At 39.7% G+C, this 21,690-nt stretch overlaps 1 protein-coding gene across 1 annotated transcript; it reads right to left on the bottom strand.

Moving 5' to 3' along the window:
• Positions 1-17,158: 17,158 nt before the first annotated feature.
• On the bottom strand, positions 17,159-21,246 carry MRPL44 (mitochondrial ribosomal protein L44). The gene is made up of 4 exons (XM_005147048.3): positions 21,046-21,246; positions 20,228-20,696; positions 18,729-18,907; positions 17,159-17,480 (listed from the first exon to the last, which is right to left on the bottom strand). Exons 1-4 carry the CDS (start codon positions 21,216-21,218, stop codon positions 17,309-17,311), a joined length of 993 nt encoding a protein of 330 aa, XP_005147105.2. The 5' UTR covers positions 21,219-21,246; the 3' UTR covers positions 17,159-17,308.
• Positions 21,247-21,690: the final 444 nt, after the last annotated feature.

Raw genomic sequence — 21,690 nt, 5'->3', positions numbered from 1 at the left:
TGTTTTCTCTAAATTACTAAGGGAAAAAACTCACAAATAATACACATGAATAAAAACTCAGTTCTTCAGCATTACTCTTTGGTTTTCTTTTTCCTGATAGATTTTTTCTGTTTCTCTACCCCAGTATCTGAATTTCCTTTCCTACAACTTCTCTGTCCAAATTTGTTCTTCGTTCTCTCTTCTTGATGACCGGATTTCTGTGGTTGGAAAGATACTAGCCAGCTGTTTATTCCAAAAGTGCTTAATCCCTGCTGCACCTGCTACAGCTTTCAGCATTAAAAATAATTTTTAACAAGAGATAAAGCAATGATTCCTTATGCTTGCAACATTTCTCTTCACATAAAAACCAGAAATTAAATCTTAGCCAAATCGTGGGTAATATCAGAGAGATGTTGCTCTTGTAGGCCAAATAATATTGGCCTATAGAGTATAAATTATAATATTCAAGCACATAATGTACAAGATTTATTGTCAGTCAAGACCAAAAGAAACAAGAGTCTAAGAATGCACATTTGGGAAATGGATAAGACATTCTCTGTTTGTCACTAGGACTGAGGTCAATAATATCCATTTTAAAGCAATTAACCCAGCAGGCTAAGTGATGTGAAAATTATCATGCTGAAAGGCTAATGGGCTATTAAATCCATCTTGCTTCACTACTGATGAGCATACAAAATTAATCCTGGGATTAGGTATATCGGATCCGAGATAATCTGCTCCTGCAATATTTGAAGTGATTTCTGAGAAAGCTAAGGATGCAGCAAGTGTAGCAGGTAAGAAAGTTCACTGATATACTCTATTAAAGATTCAGCCAACAGACCACAAATTGGTGTGTCTGTGCTTGGCCTTATCTAAGTCAGAGCTTTTTGTTAATGAATAGACACATTTCAGTAAGAGATCAAACCGAAAGAAAATCATGTTTATGTAATTCATTATTGATTGTTGACAGTTCTTTAATCTAGAGAATTTAACTGCAGGAAATGGTCAGACAAATATGATTGAATTACAAAATTGTTTTTATTTGAAAAGCCATTTCCCTTTGACATTTCCCACTCACTGCTATGACATTAACACAGTGGAAAAGGTAAATGATTGATAGCCCTGCCTTTACCCGTAACAGCTGGTCACAGGAAACAGACCTCACCATAAAGACACAATCACATCAGCTTGGTTTCTTTGTAATGCACAAATTATTGGTCTTTTTCTTTTTAATTTTTAATTAGTGTGACATACAGGTACTCCATTTTGAGTAATGTAGGGTAGGAAGTTTATTTTTCAACCTGCACAGCAATGAAAGTCTAAGAATCAAAGCCGAAGTTTGCTCTGCAAATGACATGGAGGAGGCTGAAGGTACGGGGTGAGAGACACAAAACCAAGATCTAGCCCAGAAGCAGGAAGTAACAACAACAAGAAAATGAATATAAAAAACAATTATTCTTTAGATTCCTTCCTCAACACTTTATGACCTATCTACTATAGCTGTGTTGACAGAACAGCTTTTGCAGTTTCCAAGTGAAATAGATTGAAGCTGTGTAGAGCCAGGTATCAGGCATTAATAGCGAAACATAGGCTCTCCTTGCTGCAAAGTGAACTAGAATTTTCATCTGAACAAACCAGATAGGTTTCAAGAAGAGGGCCATAAAGGTGCAGAATGCCTTTCCAAAGATAACACAAGAGATCAATATCAGAGGTGGTCAAAATGCCTTAATTACCTTTTCTCTTAGTTTCGTGTTCTGCGTTAAGTCTATTACCCTGTAGTCCAGTTGAATCTACTTGAAATTTTTCAGTGGGAAGGATTGAGATTTCCTGAATGGACTCCATGTAGCACTAGTAATCCTGTACCCCTACCTGTCTTCAGGTTTTCGAGTTAACTAAACTATTAACTACCTCTCTCATTGAAATACTCTCCTTTGGCTTTCTTCATCTTCTTTCATTTTCTTCCCATAAAACTAAAAAAATATAAAAATATAGATAGATATACCCATCAATGTCATTAAAAAAAAACCAAATTCTGATGTTGATTTCAGCTATTTAGGAAGTTGTTCAGAAGAGTAAGCAGCTTCTGTGTTACTTAATTTGTGCTTATGGTTGTTAACCAAACAATGTGCTCTCCTAGCTGGACTGGAACTACTAGGGGACCTTGTGAGCCCATCTTGCCTAATTTTACAATTGTTTTACTGCAAGACAAGTCCCTTCAGGAACCGTGTTCAGTGACAAACAGATGATACATTTTTTGTCAGTGGGAAATTTTTGAGTGCAGGATTGCTCCAGCTCATAGTGTAATCCAGTCTAATTATCAGGAGGTTTTCATATCCAGGGAAGACATTTCAGCAAATTTACTTGTTCCAAAGTTACATAAATTTTTAGTATTTTAATTGTAGTGAGCAATTTTGATAGCTGAGGAGGCATTATTCTCTTCAAGCTTTCTAGCTTGGTCAGTGATGTTGAAAGGTTATCAATATTTCAACCTTGCCCCTTTATTTGACACAGTTCTTGAATTTCCATCATGCCTTAAGCGTACGAGATCATATTTCAGTGTGTAATCACAGACTAGGTAGTGGAAAGAACATGCCTATATACAGTTGCAGTGAAGGCAAGGCATCTGTCATAGGAATATCTTCTCCGTGAGGTGAATGTGTTTTATTTTTAAGTGCACCTTTACAGTACCTTTATTTTTAGGGTATGTGCCAATGCTTCTGTTGCTAATTTTGATTTGTATTGGTTTATCATTATTCTATAAGATCCTGTAGTTGTATGAAACTCTATAAACTGTATCACAAATCACAGGACTTATTGTAAAATGATTGTTTCATGTAGGCTTTCTGAAGAACATGCCAGAGGAGAGTGGAAACCTTTAAATTGAAAAGGGAATATATCCATATTTCACCATATAAACAGTAATAGAAAAATAATGGTAAGCCATATAATACTTTACATTTGCTGGAACTGCCCATGAGAATGTTAGCAGTATACAAGAGAGCCAAGAGCCTAAAGGCACAAGTGAGATGCTGTGGAACCAATATGAATAAAGTGAGAAGGAAGCAAACAAATTACCTTAGGAAACAAAGAGCTGAAAGACAGACCTCGATGGTGGAAAGACAGTGTAAATCTGTCTAATTTCTGGTTATAAATTAGAAGAGGGAGGGACAGAATCTAAATAGATATCTAAACCACTAATCATTTCTATCGTATTTTGCTACATAAAGTACTAAACCAGGAAATGTTCAGTCCCAGCTCTCTGAACAGGAACAACTTCATTTTCACAATAAAGTTTATATAACGACTTCTTTCTTGACCTATGAATAAGATTTGTATTTAAAGCCCAGTGTATTTTCAACTTCTTCCATACCTTTTCCACTTGATGGCGAGCATTTCATGCTTGTTTTCTGTAGAACTCCCACGGGATTGAAGAGGCCTTTGTTCCTTTTCACTAATGAATCTAAATTATTGATTAGGCAGTTTAATTTGTGTAAACTATGATTGGTTGGTGTTGTCTTAGAACTGCCTTCAACTTGGCAAAAAGAAGTACAGGTAGTTTCACAAGCATCTGCAGTGAGGGAAACACAGTATTAAAATAGAAATAGTATTTTCAGCCAGTGTTCTATTATTTCCCTGTACTTTACAAACCTCACATACTCTCCTTCAGGCTTTCCTAAAATTTTAATTCTTTTAATAAACATCACCTGAGGACTGAGTTGGGGAACACTAGAGAAGAATTAGCTGTTCTGAGCAGACATCCTTCAGTGCTCATGGTAACCTTGAAGCAGTGTTTACAAGTAGAATCTAAACACAGAAAGCGGATCCTAAACTTTCTAATTCTCTAAGTTAACCTGTATGTATAAATAATGAAAAATGTCAAAAAAGAAGAAAACAGAAGAAGCCTAAGATGCCAAGACAAGCCATAAAGTACCTGTCATGCACTCTGTTATCTGCAACACTGAGATAGTAAATCAGTGACTCCAATGTGTTTCAGTCTTGCCTGATACAGAGTTTTATATTTATACACTGCACTGAACAAATCAATGAATAGAAGAAGTATCATAATAACTAAAAATCACGAAAACATCCATTTAGATTTTAAATGGAATGAAAATGAACAGTATCACAGACTAAAGCAGTGGAAACGGATATAACAAAATAGGCGGATTTGGAAAATAGAACTTTCAGATGTCAGATAGATATTCAAATAGGAGAATTAAGAAAATTATGTATGTATTGTGAATAAAGGAAAATCAAGTTCTTCAGTCACTCTGTTTCTGAAATAAAATATTTTAGAAGTGGACTACAAAAGGAAACCTAATCCTTCAAATTTAGTGTAACAGTTCTCATTCCTGTAATTTTAAAATCTGAGATATTGCCACAAAGTTTTTTTCCATGAATCCCTCAGAATTTGTCTTGTCAAAACTGCAGAGTGGATGGCTTTACAACTAGTAGTATTAACAAGTTAAAAGTAAGAGCAATAACAAGATGCACAACAAACAAAAATCCTTCAGAGAATGTAGCACAGGCTAGTGCAGTTGCAGTGAATAGATACAGATAATCTCTGGTAGCTGGCAAATATCCTCTTAAGGGAGATTTTCTGCAGGAGAAGCCTAATCTCAATTCAAACATGGGAAAAATACTGCTAAAACTAGTAACATTTTAGAGCTTTCTCTCCATGTAATTTAATTTAGGAAGTAAATTAACAAACCTTCAATATTTTATTTGGAATCATTAATTTAACAAGAGAAGTGAACCCATGATATTAAGGCCTCTTGTACATTCTGCTGTACAGCAAGAGCCCCCGCAATTTCTTGCCTTGAACTGAATGTGTTCAACAATGCATGCCAGAGTTGTAGACACAAACAGCCTAAAAATAAAATAAGATTTCTTTCAAGAATGCATTCTCTGCTTAAGTGGCAATGACAAGGATGTCTCTTTGAAACAATGTGTGTGAATTTCAACTGAGAATGTAGAATTTGAAAGTATTTATAAATAAGAAAACTCTTTCTTAACCAGAAGGCAAAAGAGAAAAGCTCATCACATGTGGCTTATTCAAAATGACTTGACATAAAAAAGAAGCTTCTTTCTTAACATGATGGGATTATTTAATATTTACTTGCTACTTGCTTAAATAATAAATTAAGTAAAATTAAATACTATAAAATAACTTAAATACATTATACTTAGTTGTATATTTATATATATTATATATTTTTAAATATTTTTTAAAAAATTAAAAAAATAATTAAATAATTAAAACCAATAACAATGGGAAAAAAATATCTAAAAACAAACACAAAGCCCATAAAACATAAATAAATCAACAGTTAAGATGGTGGGCATAGTAATATTCCACATACTGTGTTTTGGCAACTGGCAAAGAGTGTTCAGAACATTATTGCACCCTGGCTAGAACAAAACTTTGGTTTTCTTTGCAGGGTTTTTTTCAGTTTGGTTTGGGGAAAAGGGAGTTAGTGGAAGAGAATGAATAAATAATATTTGGGATAATGTCTGCTCAGAGCAATACCCTAGTTATTAAAGAGCAGCATCTGACTGACAGAAACACAGCAATTTGAGAAATATTGCCCCTGATGTGCAAGAGATTTTTAAACAAATGAAAAACACTTGAACAAGTTTCTCCAGACTACCATGTATGAGGAAAATTGCAGGGAAAAAGAACCTGACCATTAACAAAAGTATTACAGAAGCTATTAGGGAAGCATAGTGCTTCTTACAACCTACTTCTTTTAATCAAGTCTCTTGTAATTGTTAGAATTTGTGTCACAGTCTAATTTCCTTGGAATCATAGAATCATAGAATAGTTAGGATTGGAAAGGACCTCAAGATCATTTAGTTCCAACCCCCCTGCCATGGGCAGGGACACCTCACACTAAACCATATCACCCAAGGCTTAAGCCAACCTGGTCTTGAACACTGCCAGGGATGGAGCATTCACTACTTCCCTGGGCAACCCATTCCAGTACCTCACCACCCTAACAGTAAAGAATTTCTTCCTTATATCCAGTCTAAACCTCTGCTGTTGAAGTTTCAACCCTTTACCCCTTGTCCTATCACTACAGCCTTAATGAATAGTCCCTCCCCAGCATCCCTGTAGGCCCCTTTCAGATACTGGAAGGCTACTATGAGGTCTCCACGCAGCCTTCTCTTCTCCAGGCTGAACAGCCCCAACTTTCTCAACCTGTCTTCATATGGGAGATGCTCCAGTCCCCTGATCATCCTCGTGGCCCTCCTCTGGACTTGTTCTAACAGTACCATGTCCTTTTTATGTTGAGGACACCAGAACTGAACACAATACTCCAAGTGAGGTCTCACGAGAGCAGAGTAGAGGGGCAGGATCACCTCCTTTGACCTGCTGGTCATGCTCCTTTTGATGCAGCCCAGGATACGGTTGGCTTTCTGGGCTGTGAGTGCACACTGCTGGCTCATGTTCATTTTCTCATTGACCAACACCCCCAAGTCCTTCTCCGCAGGACTACCATGAATTTCCTTTTTGCCCAACCTGTAGCTGTGCCTGGGATTGCTCCCACCCAGGTGTAGGACCTTGCACTTGTCATAGTTAAACTTCATGAGGTTGGCATCAGCCCACCTCACAAGTGAGTCAAGCTCCCTCTGAATGGCATTCCTTCCCTCTAGCTTATCAACCGAACCACACAGCTTGGTGTCATCGGCAAACTTGCTGAGGGCACACTCAATTCCATTGTCCATGTCAGCGACAAAAATATTAAACAAGACCAGTCCCAACACCATCCCTGAGGGACACCACTTGTTACTGATCTCCAGCTGGACATGGAACCGTTGACCACAACTCTTTGAGTGTGACCATCCAGCCAGTTCTTTATCCACCGAGTGGTCTGCCTATCAAACTGATGACACTCCAATTTAGAGACAAGGATGTCATGTGGGACAGTGTTGAATGCTTTGCACAAGTCCAGGAATCATAGAATACAAGGTTGAAGGGACATCAAAGATCATTTGGTCCAACCTTTCTCTGCAAAGTGTGACCTAGACTAGATGTCCTAGTACCCTGTCCAGACAAATCTTAAATCTGTCCAACCTTGGAGAATCCACCACTTCCCTGGAAACATTCCAATGGCTGATTGTTCTTATTGTGAAAAATATTCTTCTAATATCCAGTTGGAATCTCCCCACAAGTAACTTGTACACATTACCCCCATCTTTTCCATGTGACTCATTGTAAAAAGGGACTCACCCTTTAAATATTGGAACATGGTGATAAGGTCTCCTCTGAGCCTTCTGTTCTCAAAGCTCAACTCAGTTCTCTCAGCTTTTCCTCATGTGGCAGGCTTCCCAGTACTTTGATCCTTTTTATTGCCCTTCTCTGGATACTCTCCAGCCTCCCCAGAACTTAGAGCTCCTAATTTTACCCTGACTTTCCTAAATTATCAAGATCCACTTCATGAATACACAGGGTTTTTTGCATCCTGCTCCCCATTGTGTGGGGTTGTTTCAGACCTCAGTATTTTACTACTTAAAGTCCAGCTTTCAGTTTTTTAAGGTTCCATATGTCCATTGCCAGCTTATAAATATTTTCCCAATGCCAGAACAACCATCCTTCAGCTAATTTTTCCCTCCCTGCACACACCTTTGTGCACACAGATAACTGCTCAACTGAAATGCTGACACATGCAGCCAAGAGATAGAGGAGTGTGCCCAGCTGTGCTGATTAGCTAACAGCTGCTATTCAATGCTAGCCGCTTAGCTCTAGATGCAGACCATAACTTTGGTAATTGAGAGATAGTATTATGAGTGTAATCTTTTAAAAATAAAACAATTTAAGCAAAGTAATGAATGATTAACAGAAAAAGGTTTCAGAGTAATTCATTAAAAGTTTTCATTTTTACTGACCTAGATGTTTTATGTCCTACTCTTTCCACCATTGATAGAGATAACCACAAATGCACCTGTCAAAGGGTTTCTTTCTATTTAATCCTTATTATAAACAGAGCAGTTAACAGACAATGAATTTTCAGAGTATTGTCCACAATCTCCACTTTACTATGAAGTACCATGTGTTCTATTTTTTTGCTAGAGCCTCTTAGCACAGCCAGGCAATGGCCACATTTGCTCTCAGTCTTCCCTACAGCCATTTTCATCCCCTTGTATAACAAAATCCAAATAAACATTTGTCAATGTGAACTCTTCGAAACATCTTCCTGTTTGAAGGATGTATTGTTATTCTTCAAAAATGGAAATTATGTTGAAGTATGAAAGGCATTCATATCAAGAGTCAGATAATTTAGCCATGGATTCTGTCACTTAGCAGCAAATTTCTTTGCAATAGTTGGATTTTTTTCTCTAGGAAATTTTGAAGCTAATTAGAATTTTATCATACCTTTATATTATTATTATTATCATTATCATCCTCTTCTAGTCCTTGATGGTTTTGGTTACTGGAAAATGATGAGTATAATACTCCAGTCAAGAAACAAATGTTCAAGCTTGTTATTTTTAAATCATCTGTTTTTATATCTCACGAGGTAATGAGATCAACCAAATTCAGTCTCATCCATGATCATTTCCTGAACACTTGATCTGGCAGCCAAGCTTGCAGTAGGCAGTTGAAATAACCCATTACGAACTGACAAGTTCAACAAGAATCTTTCAAAGAACTAAACCATGAAATAGATTACCTACCTCTGACACCTGGGAACAATCAATAGTTTTGCTGCTGGTCTAGATTTCCATGAGCTTCAGCAGCCAGCCTGCCTGCCATTGATGTGGCACACAGACAAAGAAATTATCACAAACTCCACTTTGACACCATGCACTGAGTGTCAGTACAGATTCCCAGCAGCTGGGAGACAAACATGCAGTGCCATGGGTCTTGAAATGGAACTATATGGGTATGTGCACCTAGGGTAGGCTCACCCTAAAGTAATAAAAGCAGCAACAGAAGCAATAATGAATTGCCATGTGGGGATCTGCCAAATGCCAGTATGAATGCTGGCTTTTCGTTTTTTTTCTCTCCAAAGTGCTGTCTCATTGCCTGGTGGATACAGGTTGTTGAACATGTCTGCCGGATTGAAAACATGCTGAAACAACATCATACGACATTTGAGAGATAAATTAAACATTTAACATACATTTCTACTGCAAAATAAAAATAAAACCAAAACCTATCTGTACTCAGATATCATAAACAGCAAATGATAGGTAAATCACTCCAACCTAAAACCATTAGCCCTTTAGTGATGAAAACCCAATCAAATTACAAATTAGTTGTCCTAAACTCATTGCCACAGGCATTACTTGATTTAGGAGGTCTGTGTAATGGAATAGGCAACATTCAGATACCCACTTTAAGGTCAGGCAACCATGTTTCTTCCAATGGACTATAATAAAAGTTACTTTGTACATTGTATATGATATCTATCACTTGAAATTTGAGGGAATAATTTCCATTAGTATTCAACTAGTGCTCAACAAGTGAAACAATTTTCTCTTTGGACTCTCTCTAAATATTCTCTGATGTTGGAATTATTTCTCCAAACAATTTTGTTAAATTATCATCCGAAGCACTGATATTTTTGCCAATAACTTTGAGAATAAAGCTGTGGACCAAGCCAGAACTTTATGACAAATTACTGAGCTCTGGTGTTGGAATCCTTCCCCCTTATTAATCCTCCTCTTACAGAACTAACTCTGTAGCATTTCTCCAGTTTCATTAGTATTTTCTTGATTACCTAGGGCTCCTCCAAGAAGGGGCAGACTGCAGAATGGTATCTTTAAACTTAAATTACTCTGAATTTTCTCTTACAGGTTTAGGTTGAATGTAGGTCAGAGGTGCTCCATCAGCATGCTTCCTTCAGCTTCAAGGAACACAGCGATTTTTCATTTAACTTGACTTAATTATTTATTTGATCTGGCAATATCCCCTGCACTACCTCAGAGGTATTAATCACAAGTCCAGATACATCCCCACAAACTGTCAGCTCAGTGTGGGACTGGGCCTATTATCACCTACTGTGTACTACGTAAATGGTGGCATCATTCTCTACAACCAGTCAAATAAGCGAGAGCAGAACACTGAGAAGCTTCCAAACCTAGAAACTTCAGAAACTGATCTCCCACATCAGTCAAAAATAACCCTTTTCTCACTTCTATGAGGTGGAAAAATCGCCAGCAGCACTTCCCCTCCCACCATGTAAGTGCTAGCCACAGCCTACATAAAGAGACAAATACACTGGCATTGACAAGCCAAAGATTTGATTCAATACTTACCTAAACACACGTGAATCATGAAACTATAAATCTGTTGCCAAAAGTGAAGGACTCTACCTAACTGTTGTCTCTCTCTACTGAAACATCTTGCATTAAATAGTGCCAAAAAGTTTATTTCAAGCTGGATAGCAAATATCCTGTCAGAACTTTATTTCTGTAAGTATGCATGTTTTTAAGAACTAGAAACGCTGCATAAATATTGGCTGAGCCATTTGAATTTCTATTACATTTTAATAGCTGCACTTAATTATGGATGCAGTTAATTTTTGTTGCCTATATAAAGTACCAAAATTAAGTACTTTAAGCCAAAATCGTATCTTTGGACAAAGAGTATTAAACTACAAATGTCAGATAATGATTAGTCTAAAATATGTTACTCAGATTATAAAAACAAATGTTGCTCTGATTTATGTAAGCATCCCAGACAAATTAGAAAGCATAGGACTGCAGAACTTCTGAGATGCCCTATAAAGGGGAACTCTCAAGTGCATTTGAAACTCAATGAAATATTTATCTCATTAGGATTAAATACAAAATTCTCCCACCATCAATAAAATAAGGATTTCTTCTGATAAAGAACATTGCACAACTGGCAGTAAATACTTACAGAGGTAAGGCATAAATTTTAATTTCCATATAAGAACAGCAAGGTTCTGTACCTGCTCCCATCTGGAGCAATAAGAACAAAAGACCTAATACTTCTAAAATGGAGTTCTCTGTTTAGGAAAAGGACTATATGACATAACTATGACAGTGATGATTGCTTTGATGATACACAACCTGCACTGTATTAATTCACGTAACATATGCAAACGTAAAGCTGGAAGTTCAAGAGCTTAGCCACAGACTGGCAGAAATATTGTCCTTACCAGAGAAAAATAGAAAGGGATGATAACATTTACCTCCTTCCCAGAGCTACCCTTTTCCCAAAGACCAGCCCCAGTTTTTAGGTGCACCATGAAGAGCTGACTGCATTAAGCCCCATTATTTGAAGAATCACCGTCAGCCTTCAGTGCTCTGATTCTGTCATGCAGATGAGCTGTGTTCCCACTATGCAACTTTGCACCATGACAGTGGCTATTTACTTATTGTTCAACTACTGACCATTTTATCTTCCTGATCCATCAACAGTTTCTCAGTCAAGCTGAAATGGCAAATGCAAACCTATTAGATCAGTGGAACCAATCTGAAAAGACAAAAACAATCTGTCCTTAGATGTTTGCTTCTCTACGCTAAATGCATCTCATATTAAACTTCAGAGCTCAGATGTAAAACAAACCAAATAGTTAGAGCCTGTTTAAAGTTTACCACACCACTTGGTAAAGTTAAAAAAGAGTAGGGCTTTTCTAGTGTTTTTGTACTGCATCATCTCTCTCCCCCTGCCCTGCCCAGCAAAACAGAATGACAACACACTTTTGATGTTTTGAATTCTTCATGTTTTTTTATAGCAACATAACCCCACAACAGCTAATTTAAATTTCTGATCTATTATGAAAAACAAAAGAGTTTGGTATAGGAAATTTCAATAAAAGCTTTGTTTTTTCACCAGCAATTTCAAACTCTGAATTAAACTTTTGATAACTGTAAAGTGATTCTATTTTAATCACCTGCCTTTAAGTCACAAGAGCAATCAGCACAAGAATTATTCCTGGACAAAATTACACTAAAATTTCTGGTTACTGCAACCAGAGAAGCCACAGTTGAAAACAAGAAGATAATACAGTGTTCAGTCACATTTCTGAACAGCTCAAGACACAGGAGCAAAAGCACCTACTGAGAACAGAAGTAACTTCATAAAAGTGCATGAAAGTGTATTAAGAAGTTTTCACCAATTACTTAGCTGAGACCAATTCAGTAGAACTTCTCTTACTTTTCTCAAAATCACTTTTAAAACACTTTTTAAAAAAGAGAAAGGATATAGATGACAGAAACAGAATAATCCAAGACTGTTCACACATTGAGTTTCTTCAACATCTGGAGTAAAACCAAGTTTAGACCAAAATCAACAGCAAAACTGCTACTGCTTTGAATGGATTAACAGCTAGTAGTCCATTTAATTGCACTTATACCTATGTCTAAGCATATCAGCATACTTATGCAAATTAATACAAAGATTAAAAAGGAAAAGAAAGCTAAAAAAAGGGTTATCATATAGTATTGTACTTTTGTCAAAGCGTAGCTCTTAGTACAGACATTAAATTGCATTTTAAGTTAATGCAGAAAAATTATTTGTGTTATGGTTTACCAATGATAATTTTCACTTAACAAAAAAAATCCTGATCATGACATAAGATTTGAGTAAGCTAAAGGAACAATAAATGCAAATGCAGTAACAAATATCTGCATCAGATAAGGTTAAAAGGTAACATACAGAAAAGCATCAAGAAGCTGACCCCTGAAATAATGTTAATCCATCCAAAAACTCCATAAATACTAAAGAACATGCATAAATACTAAAGAACAAACTTTTCTACTGTTAAGTAAGTTTACAAATAATGACATTCATAACCATAATCAATGATTTGTTCAATAGGTTGCAAAAATAAACCATCCTCATTCCTTTCTGTGAGTCAATTACTGACATGCTGCTTGGACAATTGTCTTCTCTGAAAGAGAAATAAAATATGATTTAAGAAAAGAACAAGAACGGAAAGACATGAATGCTCTTGTATGCAGCACTTGTGTCAGAACCAATCCAAGGAGATTACAAATTCAGACAACAAAACTAACATGGAATTCTATGAACAATGTTTCTAGTAGAAGAAAAGCTGCTGTTCTCACCAGATTTTGTAGATACTGATTTCTGTATGTCTAAGCATTTAATGCCCCTAAATACTATTTATGGCTACTGATTCAGAAAAAAAGAAATAAAAAGAAGTTACTAATTTGAAGTATGTAAACAACCCCACTACTGCAAGGATAAATCCTTCAATACATGCATAAGTGTCTGAAATTAAAATGCAGAGACCACATAAAATGCTTTTCCAAATTTTAGAAGCTTGAAAAAAGGACATGTTTTTTATAAAAACTCCCTTTTTGCACACATCTCTATAAAAACCCAGTTTTTTCTTTCCATGTCCCCAAACTGTCTTTCTGTTTGAGCTTAAGAAATTCCATACCTGTACTACACAGTAAATTGGCTTATCTTTGCATTACTCAGGGTTTTTTGCCACACCCTATTCTGTAATACACTTCTCCAAAGGCTTATGTCCATATTCCAAACCATAAAGCCACAGGGTTTTTTTTTACCTTTAAGATAAACTGCCAGAAAATTTCCTTTTTCTCTCTCTCAAAATAAATAAATATATATGTAAAAATAGTAGGAAGATCAAACCTTGGCTGTAAAAACATCCACCTTCACAACTGTCCTTTTAAAATAGGTAAAGGTAAGAGAAATACCTCATCTGGAAACTAAAAATAACATGAGTTCTAACCTCTTTTCAGGTTTTGCTATTATCCCCCCTGGGATATAATGACCTTATTGGCTTTGCTTATATAAGTGATAACAGATTACCTAGCTGAAATTTTTCACGTAACACAAGCAATTTATGCATATTTTATGCTAGACTGAACCTTCTGCTCTCCTTTTTTATACTCAAGCTTTCACACATACAGTCACCCATGTGAGAATGCACAAGAATTTTCTTTGCTATCCAGCCACACAAGCTTTTTATACATGCTTAAGGCGCAGGTCACACCAAATACTGAAGATATACACAAGCTGCAGACAACCACTGAATTAGTGAATACACTAATGCATTGGTTTCCATCAAGTAAACCAGTCAGAAGTCATTTTCAGTCCAGGGGCAGCAGGGAATGTACCACTTGTGCTGTACCACATATGTGCTTAGCAGCCACAGCTGCAAGCCTCAGACCTTCTTAAAGCCAAGTATCTTTCCCATAAACACATCCTTGGGGCTCAACGCAAGCAATCTGACTCTCCAGGGAAATCTTGGATGCAGTGATCACAAGATGGTTAAATGTGAGGTCCTCAAGACAATGAGAAGAGCGTGCAGTAAGCTCACTGCCCTGGACTTCAAGAGAGCAGACTTTGGCCTCTTCAGGAACCTGCTTAGCAAGGTTCCATGGGATATAGCCCTAGAGGGCAAGGGGGCCCAAGACTCTTGGTTAACATTCAAGGATCACCTGCTACAAGCTCAGGAGTGTTGAATCCCAACTAGAAGGAAGTGCAGCAGGAGGGCCAGGAGACCTCCTTGGATGGATAAGGAGCTGCTGAGAAAAATTCACAAGAAAAAAGAGGCTTATAAAAGGTGGAAACAAGGACAGGAGGCCTGGGATGAATACAGGGATGTTGTCAGGGTAGTTAGGGACCAAGTTAGGAAAGCTAAGGCCCAATTGGAGCTAAACTTGGCAACGGATGCTAAAGATAATAGGAAGGGATTTTATAGGTATCTAGTGGCTAAAAAACAGACTAAGGACAATGTAGGCCCCCTCCGGAAGCTTTCAGGAGAACTGGCTACACAGGACTTGGAGAAGGCTGAGGTTCTGAATGGCTTCTTTGCCTCGGTCTTCACTGGCAAAGGCTCTGACCGCAGCACCTGAGTCTTGGAAGGCGGAAGCAGGGACTGTGAAAACCTAGACCTTGGGCCCACTGTACGAGAGGCTCTGGTTCGAGACCATCTTAAGAACCTGAATGTACACAAGTCCATGGGACCTGATGAAATCCATCCGCGGGTCCTGAAGGAGCCGGCAAATGAAGTTCCTAAACCACTGGCCATCATATTTGAAAAATCGTGGCAGTCAGGTGAAGTTCCTGATGACTTGAAAAAGGGAAATATAACCCCCATTTTCAAGAAGGGGAAAATGGATGACCCAGGGAATTACAGACCAGTCAGTCTCACCTCTGTGCCTGGCAAAATCTGGGAGCAGATTCTTTTGGAAGGCATGCTAGGGCACATGAAAAAAGAGCAAGGTGCTTGGTGACAGCCAGCATGGCTTTACTAGGGGAAAATCCTGCCTGACCAATGTGGTGGCCTTCTATGACGGGGCTACAAAAGTGATGGACAGGGGTGGAGCAGTTGACGTCATCTACCTGGACTTGTGCAAAGCGTTCAACACTGTCCCACACGACATCCTTGTCTCTAAATTGGAGTGTCATCAATTTGATAGGTGGACCACTCAGTGGATAAAGAACTGGCTGGATGGTCACACTCAAAGAGTTGTGGTCAACGGTTCCATGTCCGGCTGGAGACCAGTAACGAGTGGTGTCCCTCAGGGATCGTTGTTGGGACCGGTCTTGTTTAATATCTTTGTCACTGACATGGACAATGGAATTGAGTGAGACCTCACTTGGAGTATTGTGTTCAGTTCTGGTGTCCTCAACATAAAAAGGACATGGTACTGTTAGAACAAGTCCCGAGGAGGGCCACGAGGATGATCAGGGGACTGGAGCACCTCCCATATGAAGACAGGTTGAGAAAGTTGGGGCTGTTCAGCCTGGAGAAGAGAAGGCTGCATGGAGACCTCATAGTAGCCTTCCAGTATCTGAAAGGGGCCTACAGGGATGCTGGGGAGGGACTATTCATTAAGGCTGTAGTGATAGGACAAGGGGTAAAGGGTTGAAACTTCAACAGCAGAGGTTTAGACTGGATATAAGGAAGAAATTCTTTACTGTTAGGGTGGTGAGGTACTGGAATGGGTTGCCCAGGGAAGTAGTGAATGCTCCATCCCTGGCAGTGTTCAAGACCAGGTTGGATGAAGCCTTGGGTGATATGGTTTAGTGTGAGGTGTCCCTGCCCATGGCAGGGGGGTTGGAACTAGATGATCTTGAGGTCCTTTCCAATCCTAACTATTCTATGATTCTATGATGTATGTTGTTACGGACAGCAACATCAAACCTGTCTGAATTGGCACCTGCTTGTATCTCCCAGCCCAGATTAGTGCAGGCACATTTACCTGTTGTTATTTTTCACAACCAGCTCTTGCAATGGGATAGGGCAGGAAAAACTTCTTTAGCCACTGTCCTACACTGAGTTTCTTCCTTTGGAGGCTCAGTCCCAGCATGTAAGTAGACTCTCACTCAATTTCAAGGGAAATTATTCCAAAAGAGCCACAGTCCTCATGCAGCTGTTGTCTTCAGGTATACACTGAGTTTTCTGTGACATTTAACAGGAACACCATGCAAGTACCCAAGTTACTTCTAAGTGACTTTCCACTTACTTGGAGTTACATTAGAACAGCAACAGATGGTGCAAACAAAACACACATTCATTTCACAGAATCAAGTACTTTAGTTACTTGACTACTTAAATTAAGTGGCCAAAGAACAGGAGAAAATTTAAGTACTTGGACTAAACAGGGAAAGTACCAAAAAGAGGTGAACAAAAAGGAGGAAAAAGAAATAAGAAGGCTGTAGCTTACCTTACAGCCGGTCACTAAATCATAATCTCCACTTTGGGTTTTGGCCTTCACAATCCTTACTGACACTTATTGATAGTTCTGCAAAAGAGAAACTTTTAAAAATTTTAAAATGAAAAATACTCTTTCAGAGCAAACTCCAACAATAGAAATCCATGTGTCTGCCTCAAACAAAACTTGTGTACAAGCAGCAAGACCTCAAAAGTGCCATTTGCACTCTTGTTTTTTTTTTTTAAATAGATCACAGTTTACCAAAGACATCATATTCGATGCTTTCACAATGTCGAGGACAAATGAATTCAGATGCAATCCAAAGATGGCTGCTGCACATGTCATGAGACTTTGAACAACCTCAAAACAATCTCCAAGGAAGCATTCATGAAACTTTTTTTTCTATACAGTAAGATTTTGTCACACAGTATTAAACATCATTGAAACTGGTCTCCTGTGATGTATGGAAAAGCTTCTCAGCCAAAAGGAAAAAAAAATCAGAATAAGGGTATTTCTATTTAGGAAAATGAGCAAATATTAAACATTGTGCAAAAGGAAAATACTTTATTTTAATACCGTATTCGATTTGAAAGTTTCAAGCACTGAAATCAGAAAGCCAAACTGCATTTTCCTTTCCTAAATACATCTATATTCAACATGGAAGCCATCAATTCTTAAGAGAAACAGTTATCATCTAGCTACTGCTGATAGCCTTTTCAGTTGCCAGTCCTTGTTTGGGTTTTGAGTAATCCCAAGGTCTCCTGTTCTCTGTATACCCATAGAGCTTCCGTAGAGCCACTCGGGCAGCTTCTTCCTCTGCTGCAAGCAACGTTTCACCAGGACCTTCAGCTATAATCTTCTTATCACTTGGGGGGAAAAGAAATAGAATTAAAAACATTTTCTTCATTAAATCCTGAGCACTACTGCATACTGTGAGTAAGAGCTGCTAGATTTTTCCTTTCTCTAATGTCTGTGAATACTGAAGGGAATTTCTATTTACACACAAATGTAAACATTTCCTTCGGCCTTTCCTGCAAAGATAAGTGATTGTGTACTCAACAATAGAAACTCAAATCAGAAATGCATCCATTTCCTGGAAGAACACTACTTTGTTCCTTTAGATTTCCAACAAAACACTGCTTCTTTACAGTGGTCAATTTGTTGGCCCTGTTAAAATTATGCAAACTCATGACTCTGTTTGACTTGAACAAAGAAGTGAAATGCTTCTCTTTTCTCCTCTCCTGGTAGGAAAGCATTTTAAAACTTCTTTAAAGGGATTCACAGAGAAGTTCCCTATGTTACGAAGTATGCACTTAGATCTATTTAACCAGCATTCATGGCCGTTGAATAGGAATGGTTTCTGAAGAGATACCATGGGTTTCAAAGAAAAACAATCAAAGTTCCTTTCATTTATATAATAAATCTTAGAAGGCATATAAACCATAGCACAATAAATCAGAACAAGTTAAGACAATCTACCCATGTGTTTATCTGCAGCTCATCAAGCAAAGCAACAATGATGTGGGTTTTGGTGGAAGAAGGTCCTGTTCTGGTTCAGAGGAACAAAATCACCCCTGGACAAGACACAAGGACAAGCACTGACAACACCTGACACAAGCACACTAGAGATGACTGGTTTTTCCCAGCTCTTGTCTGGAGACAGACACTCCTCTTGTCTAGTTTATAGTGCCCATGATTTGAAAATTAGAAAGCTTATCTGGAATATAAAATAAGGCTCTCTTCAATCCCACCTCTTTTGATGTCTGTGTGTCTTTACCCTTCCCTAAGCCATGGATACAGCTGTGGTCCCTCCAAAGCCATTCAGTTATGTCATTCACAAAGTTCCTCTGCAGGTCACTTAGAACATACATCCAGACTCTTTTTGCATGCCTAATTTATACTCTGAAGCCCTTTAGTCAGAGACTGTCTTTTTATGCATCATTACAACAAGTAATGATAAAGGCCAGTGCTTTAATGCCTGATTTTATATGGAAGTCACTTTAAGATTTTTTTCTGTAACAGTTTGACAGAAGAGCACAAGCAGAAAAGCAAAAGACCCTCTTCGCTCCTCCCCAGCTTAAATCCATTTCACTTTCTATTAATATTGTACTAACCAGTACAGCCCAACAAAGTATACTGGCAGAACCGTGCTGACTCCCAGCTGCCTGGTAATTCTTGGTTCTGGAGAAGAGATATTCCTCTTGGTCAGTTCTTCCACTAGTAAACCCATAGGATTTACAACTTGCCAGATCTCAAACAGGTCTTTTCCAATCAGTTGTGGGATAAAAAAATCCTAAACAAGAATATTTGGAAGTTGCAATTAATGTGAAAGGTAACAAAAGCTCTAGCTTCTGGTGTATCCTAATAAAATACAATATGAAGAGGCATTAATACAGTTAACAATAAATTGCTGACACGAAATGTGAAATTGCCTCGGTGCTCTATACAGCTAAGCACAGGTAACCAGTGCTCCTATGCTCAGCAGCTCTGGGTCTGATTTAGCCACTGATGTGCACCTTGAGCAAAGTCAACCACCCACACGTAGAGAAGGAACAGCACCAGCATGAGAGGAGCTCCAACAACGCTTACACACAGCTCTGAGCAGCAGCAGCTCAGTGCTGTTTCCAGGCTGAAGCTATACATCAGAAGAGTGCTTGCAAACCCACTGTTTGGATGGCTCTTTTGCCTGTTACAAACTACTTACTCTTACAGAGACCTCTCAAGGGTCTTGTAGAGATACTTCTCCATTGCAAATGAGAAATAAGTAACAAGGACAACTAAAAGGCCAGTAGCTGCTAGAACTATTTTGTTACACTGTATTTATAATTAAACCTTTTTCCATGAAATATCTTTAGGCGCTTGCACTTCTGCATGCAAAACTCATGAACGCAGCCCCTGCTGTAAATAAAATGCTTATTTTGTTTGGGGTTTTATGTTTGGTTGTTTTGGTTCTTTTGGGGTTTTGTTTTTGTTTTATTTTGGGTTTTTTTTTTATTAAGATACATGTGACCTTACACGGAATAGTTTCATTATTTGATAGTACAGTGCATGGAATATAATGCCTTCCCTTCACAAGTGTCAGCAAATAAGAGAATATTATTATTTTATATATCAGAAGCATATGATTTTATGTACATGACCAGCCTGTGCTTCTTAATGAAAAATGAAAACAACAGAAAACAGAAGAAAAAAGAAACACAACCCCAACCAAAACCCTACCCAACCACCACCACTAACCACTAGATCTCAGTGTGCAGTTGTCTTGTTCCAAGTATGGTCAAACTTCTGCCAAACTCCCTGGATCTCTGGCCATCAAGGTTCAAGATATATTTTTTTTTCTCCTTTTTAAACCCCTGTAATTTCTGATACCCTTTGACATTATTGTTGTCAGCACAAAAATATATCACAGAATCCTAGAATGGTTTGGGTTGGAAGGGACCCGTTCCAACCCAATGGGTTCCAACCCATGGGCAGAGACAACTTGCCCTAGAGCAGGCTGCCTCAAGCCCCATCCAACCTGGCCTTGAATACTGCCAGGGATGGGGCAGTCACAGCTCCTCTGGGCAACCTGTGCCATTGTGTAAATGCATTTTGAGTTTAAAGCCAGACTCACCCTGACAAAGATCCCAGTTTTTTCCAGCCCGCTGCTGCCAAGCAAGGCTCCTATTACAGCAAAGAAGGTCCTCTGCAGCACATCTGGGGGAGCAGGGAATTCTTTGCAAAGCGTCAGGTCCTGTATAGACAAGTTTTGAGCCACATAAGAAACAAGTTCCTGACTGGTGAGAAAATCAACAAGTGCTCCTATTCCCTCTGCGGGTAACTCTGGGTAGGCACCTTCAAAGCACTGCGTTAGGTAAGAACGTGAAAAAGACATCCCTTCTTCAGCAAGTTTACTGTTATCTTGGAGATTAAGAGCAATCGTTTCTTTGTCTAGCCCAAGCTCCCGGCGCCTCGCCTCTTCGCTTTCAATGTAACAGGAGTTAACAAAGGCAGTCTTGAGAAGATCCAAGGAAAAATTTTCATGCAGCCGGTGGCTAAAAGCTTGTATCTCTGCGTGGTAATCCCAGTTGGGCTTCTCTGACCTACACACGTGGAAAATAAAGCAAATTCAGAAACAGAACAAGAAGTTACCCGCACTGCGAGCATCAGGGCTTTCAGACAATTAAAGTCTAAAGACCAAAAGCAGTATTTAAATCTCTCGTGTCAAATGCCATTCGTTCGCATCTGTCTTTGCCTGCCAGGACGAGCCCCTTGCCACGTTCAAGCTCGGGAACCAAGCTGACCTGTGGAGCTTAAACCACTCTGCTCCAAAGCCTGACGAGAAGGTGCTTAAACGGTTCGACTTTATCTGCTTCACGGCCGCTGCCCTCCCTTCCCCCGGCCCCGTGTCCCCCGCCGCCCGCCCTCTCCTGCCGGCCGGGCCGGTCTCACCGCCGCTGGGGGGGCGCGTTCAGCCGCTCCTGCTCCAGGTAGGCGCGGAGCCACCGCTTCTTTACTTGGCGCGGCGCAGTCTTGAACGTGAGCCGCCCGGTCCCGGCCCCAACTCCGGCCCCGGCCCCCGCCAGCAGCTGCCGCGACGCCCACACGAGCAGCCGGGCGGCCATGATGACGGCTGCACCTAACACAAGATCCGTCTCCTCCAGGAAACACGGCCCCTCCCCGCTAGTTCCGGCCAGAAGCGTTCCTGGCAGGGGACACCATCGAGCGGGGCAGCGGCGGCGGAAGCAGCCCTCGGACCACAGCTCCCGGCGGGCCATGTGACCGCGCTGCACGCTGGGAGCGGCGGCCGTGGGGCACGGACTACAGTAGCGGGGTCTGCGGCTGCGATGCTGGGCACCAGGCCGGGAATCCCCCAGCTCTCGGGTACAGAGCACCCCGGAAGCTTCGAGCTCGGTGCTCGGGCCCTCAGGTGCTGCAGTTGCAGCGGGTGGCAGACCGGCCGCACCCGAGCAGAGCGGCCGACGCCACCGGTGTCGGGCGTCCCTCTGCGGGGAAAGTTTGACACGCAGAGTCCGATGGGCGCCGGCCGTGGCTCGGCCCGGGGCCGCCTTATGCAGGGTGCCTCCGGGCCCACAG

Source organism: Melopsittacus undulatus, chromosome 6 (genome assembly GCF_012275295.1).
Source record: "Melopsittacus undulatus isolate bMelUnd1 chromosome 6, bMelUnd1.mat.Z, whole genome shotgun sequence".
Classification (NCBI taxonomy): Eukaryota; Metazoa; Chordata; class Aves; order Psittaciformes; family Psittaculidae; genus Melopsittacus; species Melopsittacus undulatus.
This window is presented reverse-complemented; position numbering and strand designations above follow the sequence as displayed.

Coding starts and splice junctions, on each gene's coding strand:
- MRPL44 (XM_005147048.3), bottom strand. CDS start 21,218: ATGGCCGCCCGGCTGCTCGTGTGGGCGTCGCGGCAGCTGCTGGCGGGG. Junction 20,697..21,045: donor AACGCGCCCCCCCAGCGGCG/GTGAGACCGGCC, acceptor CCACGTGTGTAG/GTCAGAGAAGCCCAACTGGG. Junction 18,908..20,227: donor AAACTGGGATCTTTGTCAGG/GTGAGTCTGGCT, acceptor ATTCTTGTTTAG/GATTTTTTTATCCCACAACT.